Source organism: Pteropus alecto, unplaced genomic scaffold, assembly GCF_000325575.1.
Source record: "Pteropus alecto unplaced genomic scaffold, ASM32557v1 scaffold98, whole genome shotgun sequence".
In the NCBI taxonomy this organism is placed as follows: Eukaryota; Metazoa; Chordata; class Mammalia; order Chiroptera; family Pteropodidae; genus Pteropus; species Pteropus alecto.
This window is the reverse complement of record NW_006443570.1, coordinates 2,171,074-2,176,244: the sequence shown is the minus strand read 5'-3', so window position 1 is coordinate 2,176,244 and position 5,171 is coordinate 2,171,074. Positions and strand designations below refer to the sequence as shown.

The following is a 5,171-nucleotide window of genomic DNA, read 5'->3' as shown; positions in this document are numbered from 1 at the left end:
GACTGGCTTGGGGGTGCTCCTAGCTCTGCCCTCTTGGCTACTTCATCTACCACCTCTATTCCTGAGGGGAATTGGGGCAGAGGACATGAAGTTCTGTGGGTTAGCAGGGAAGGGACTGGCCATGAGGGATGGAGGTGAACTCTCCACCTGGGCAGCCACCTTGATGCCTTACTGGAGCTGGCCTAAGTGGGAGGAGGGAGAGGAGAGCAGCAGGTGGGTGAGGTTGTGTTGGGGGGAAGCACAGTCTTTGATGTTAATACTGGGCATCTGGCCCAAGGCAGGGCTACTGTTTATGTCCTTCTGTCTCTGACCTACAGGGGGGAGTTTCCTGTTCTATTCTTTTGGGGGAGAGGATCCTTTGTTGATCCAATCTCCCCCTTATGTCATATCCCCCACCCCCATCTCCCATTCTCTAGCTTCTAGGGTCTCACAGTGGCTAGATCAGACTTAAGGGTCTCTGTCCTTGAGCTCCAGATTCCTGTCTCGTGGGTGCCTAGCTGGAGCCCACCAAGGAGTGCTGCCTCCTGTCTTCCCTCCCTCCCTCCCTCTTGCTTGCCAAGCTGGTGCCTGTGTCTGTGTACTCCTCTGCCATCTCACACCTGCCAAATAGTACCTTCCTTCCCGCCTTCACTCCTCCTCTCTTTCCTGGCACTAGGATAATAGTGAGTTGGGTGGGGCAGCCCCAGCTCAGTCCTTACCCGAGAATAGAACAGGGGAGATCTGGGAAAGGAGAAAGAGGTCCCAGCCCTGAGAGGCATCTACCCCTCAATGTGGGGGCCCATGTTGCTGCTGCATCCTCCACCATTGCCAGACTCCCAGGGGCTGTTGGTGCTTGTGGCTGCCCATGGGAGCCCATGCTGGCACAGGCGGCAATGTCTGCACACAGATGCCTGTGTTTGCCTGTGCATGCCCGTGTGTATGTTTGGGCTACAGTGGCCACCTGGGCCCCTTAGCATCACCCTTCTTGGCTCCCATGGTGTGGAGTCAGGGCATCAATGCCAAATCACTGGGAGTTGTGGAGGGAGTATCTCCCCCCACCCTAGCAGCAGGCAAAGGGGAAGGGGAGAGGGAGGTGTGAACCTACCCACAGCACTATTAATAGCCCACATGCCAGGCCACCAAGAACCAGCTGTCACCGTGGAAACCATTTCTACTCCCCCCTCCCCCAGACTCCATAGGGTGGGACTTAGGCAAGGCATAAAGCACCCCCCACCCATCTTTCTTTGTTACCTTTCTCTCTTTGTCTCCCCTTCCTTCATTTGTCTCTATTCTCCTTATCTGTCCTCCTCTCTACTTCACCCCTCTCTCCCCGTGCCCCACCCCCATCTCATCGCCGCCCTTCCTTTCCCTCCACTTCGTAGGCATCCTCCACTCTACCCCCGTCCCTGCCCAGCCCTTTGTTCTTGCCCCTCCTCATCTTTCTTCCCTTCCTCCTCCATCCCTTTTACCCCGTCCTCCTCTTTCTCCCCTTTTCTGGGCCCCCTCTGTATGAGTGTGTCTTTCCCTCTGTGGTTGGCAAGGAGGAGGGCTAGGCTTTCTTTAGAGCATTAAGGACAAAGTTTGGGGGCCTCAGACAGGTGGGGCCAAAGCCAAGAGCAGATACTCAGGAGAGTAATCGTATAGAATTAGGACCTAGGTGCTGGGGGCAGAGCGTCCTCTCTGGCAGCCCCGGGAGTCCTTTGGGAAGGTCCCTTGGGTCCACAGGACTGCAGAGTGGGACAGTCTGGCAGTGGGAACTTGGCATGGTGCCTGTAGATGCCGCATTGGGCACTTGTCTCTGTCCCCCCATTGTAGAAGCACTTAAGCTAAATGAAATGCTTCCCCCTCCACGAACACCTTGCCCACACTGCCACCCGGCATCTCTTATCTGTCAAAGAAGGAGTGGGTGGCCAGGCCAGCTGACAGGTGGATGTTGAGGTCCGGCTGTCCATCCTAGTCTCAGAACCCCATGGCTCCACCCCTGTGCTTCCTTGGGGCTAAGCCTCACCTCTGCAGGGGATGCGCTAGGAAGGAGCTGGGGGGATTAAGCTGGGCTCCAGGAGGAGGGGAGAGAGGCTGCCCTTCAGGGTGGGTATCCTTGCCCTACCCCTCTTCCCAGCCGACCATTCTCTGCCCACAGCTAACATAGGCTCACGTGGTATGTGCCTCCCCACATGCTGGGCCCTCTGCTTGCTCTGTGTCACCTCAGAGGCCTACGTATGTCCCTAGAGTGATGACGAGGAGTCCCCAGGGGTTCTAGCTTCTTGCTAGGTGCCAGGTGAGGGTGCTCTAAGCAGTGAGGGCAGCGCCTTGCTCCTGTGCCCACTGCCAGGGGCTCAGTGTAGCCTGGGTTGTACCAACAGGCGCTAGGGCACCATTCAGCTCAGCACAGAGGTGGGGCAGAGAGGGAACCTTTCCTTCCCTGCAGTGGGCACGTGCAAGCCCTTGGCAGTGCCCAGACGCATTTAGAGTTAAGGCTAGGCTGGGGAGGGGGAAGGGAAAATAAACATGGTGGCTTAGGTTGGCACTGCCCCAGGTGTGCCCTATAGCAACTGGCGGTGGCAGGGGTGAGAGAGGAGGGGGCCCTCCAGAGCCATGGCCTGGGGCAGGAGCTGCCCATGACTTGTGGCTGCTGTTGGCATTCCCTGCCTGGCCTGGCCCACAGCTGCTAACACCCATTCACACACACCCTGGCCCTCTTCGCCTGCCCCCAGGGCCTGCTCCCCAGGGCTGCCCCTCTCTCAGCATGCCCACTCCTGTGCCTGCCTCCTCCCCTCCCTGGGGGCGCTTGGGCCTCAGGCTGGCGAGTGGATTTTTCCAGCCTCTGTAAACAAGTGGTGGCAGCATGCCAGGTGGGTAGGAGACAGGGGAGGGGGGGCAGCACCGCAGCCAGGGTGTGCCAAGCACCGAGGCACAGCCTGGGGTGGGGGAGACGGGGAGACACCCAGAGAGAGAGAGAGACATTCAGAAGCAGACAGACAGACCCAAGGAAGCCTTGTCGGGCACAGATAGAGTGGAAACGAGCAACAGAAAATAGCCCTCTATTGTCCAGCCCATCCCCCACAGCTCCTCTGGCCCCCTACCCTTCACTGCTCTGGCTGAGAGCAGCAGGCCTTGGTGCCCAGTCCCTGGGCATCCCCACCTACTTCTCCTCCTCCCCCCACCTCCTCCCCTTAGGGCTGGCTACGCCATTATAAATTTATAACAGGAATTTCTCCACAAGCCAAGAAAAACTTGACCTACTTTCTTGACGGCTCACTGGGCTAAGGCTCCCCGCTTGCACCCCCCCTCAGTCTCCTGTCCAGCCCCCAGTGCCCAGTCTTGGTCCGTGGGGTATCAGAGACAGAATGGACCACCTTTCTGTCCTCCTGCCATGCTCCCCACACTGGGGGCTTGCCTGAGTGCAGTGGCCCTGTCCCACTGCCCTGCCCTGCCCTGCCCAATGGTCTGACTTATCTCACAGGTCCCCTCCCACCCTGGCTCCTTATCAGTTCCTGGGGGTGGGGCAGGGGGCCCAGGGGCGAGGTCTCTGGTGCAGCAGCCACGTGATGAAGGTTGTGTGTGGGGAGCTGCACCCTTTGTCCCCCTCTCACATGCCCACACCTGCCTGTGTGTGAAGACAGCGAAGCCTCAGGTCTCCAGCCTGTGGTCAGAGATACAGTGTAGAAGGAATGGTGAGCCTAGGTTGGCACTGCCCTGGACCCCAGGTAGCAGAACAAGGCTTGCTTGCGTTCAAGCTAGGCTTCAAGGTTTTAATCCCTGAGCCACCTGCTTACTAGCTGTGTGAACTTGAGAGAATGACCGAGCTTTCTGAGACTCAGTTTTCTCTCCAGAAAGTTCTGCTGCCCACTTCGGAGGATACATGTCTATTCAGTCAGCGTGTGACTTTCCTTTCTCCTTCCCCTTGCCATTCTGGTAGATGGCAGCTCAGCTAACCTAACTGGGATGTCTGGTCCTCAGACTGGAAGGTGTGATTTGGGACCTTCTATGGACAGCTCTGGAGTCCTTGGAAGGCCAGTGTTTGGGAGTCATAACTTGGCCAGCAGCAGGGGAGATCAGATGGGCATTCGTGATCCCAGCCCCCATGCCCACACCCCACCCTCTCTTCACGAGTACCCCCATGCCTAGGCTGAAAACCGCTCATCTCTGGTCTCCTCTTGCCCTATATTATGATGAATTTTATCAAAATGTGGCTAGATGGTAACAATAGCTAGCATTTAATAGACATTTGTTAAGGGCCAGACACTTGATTGAATGTGAGGATTGAGACATGGTACATGGATGACCTCATTCTTTCCCTCTATCCCTTCCCATGTTTGGGGCTTAGGACCTGGATCTCTAATCTTGTCTGCTATACCTGTTGAACTGAGGGGTTAGTCTGCTCCTCTCCCTGTGGCTGCCCTCCATCCCCACCACTGTCGTTACGAGCCCCAAGAGCCCAAAATGTTGTCACCAAAGGGCTCCTAACCACCCATCCCAACCATGGCGCCACCTTATCCCTGCCTCTCTCCTCTCTCTGCAGGGACTTCTGGACAGGACAAGACTCTGAAGCTACTCCCCCAGCCCAAGACCCCCCCTCACAGACCCAGCTTTCCCTCCAGCACTACCACCTGCCACTCTCTGGCCCCCCTCACCGCCCACCCCCCTTGGGGCACAGGGCATGGTGCAAAAGACCAAGTGCTGAGGCGGGCACCATGGGTGCTGTGCCCTAGGCCCGGGTGGCGGGGGGTGGGTGGCCTGTGGGCGTGCCGGGGGGGCCAGTGTGCCCACCCCAGTCTCTTGGCGTGCTGGAGGGCATCCTGGATGGAATTGAAGTGAATGGAACAGAAGCCAAGCAAGGTGGAGTGTGGGTCAGACCCAGAGGAGAACAGGTAATTGGTCCAGCAAATAGGTCGTGCCACTTCCTAGGTGGCAAGCATGGTGACCTGGTTGGGCAAAAGAGAGCTGAGCTTCAGCCTTTAGGGGAATGGGAGCAAGGCCAGCAAGCCCACTGCCTACCTTTGCCCAGGAGATGAGGTCATGTTCACAGGTGGCAGAGAATTAGGTACCTGGACTGAGAGCCACTCATTTTAGAGTAAGGAGGCGATAGAGAACAGAGGAATTACACGCAGCAAGTATGTTTACCCTCCCTTGACAGTACTGGGCAGTCTCAAATGTCTCCAACGTCCCCTCAGCCACCCTCACCTGAACAT

At 57.4% G+C, this 5,171-nt stretch overlaps 1 protein-coding gene across 1 annotated transcript in view; it reads left to right on the top strand.

Annotated features, from left to right (window-relative positions):
- The window catches only part of THRA (thyroid hormone receptor alpha), a 20,199-nt gene that overhangs the window by 5,768 nt on the left and 9,260 nt on the right, over positions 1-5,171 (top strand). The window contains exon 2 of the mRNA XM_006924682.2: positions 4,502-4,850. Within this exon, the coding sequence (XP_006924744.1) occupies positions 4,798-4,850 (53 nt within the window). The 5' untranslated portion in view covers positions 4,502-4,797. The remainder of the gene's footprint in view (positions 1-4,501; positions 4,851-5,171) is intronic.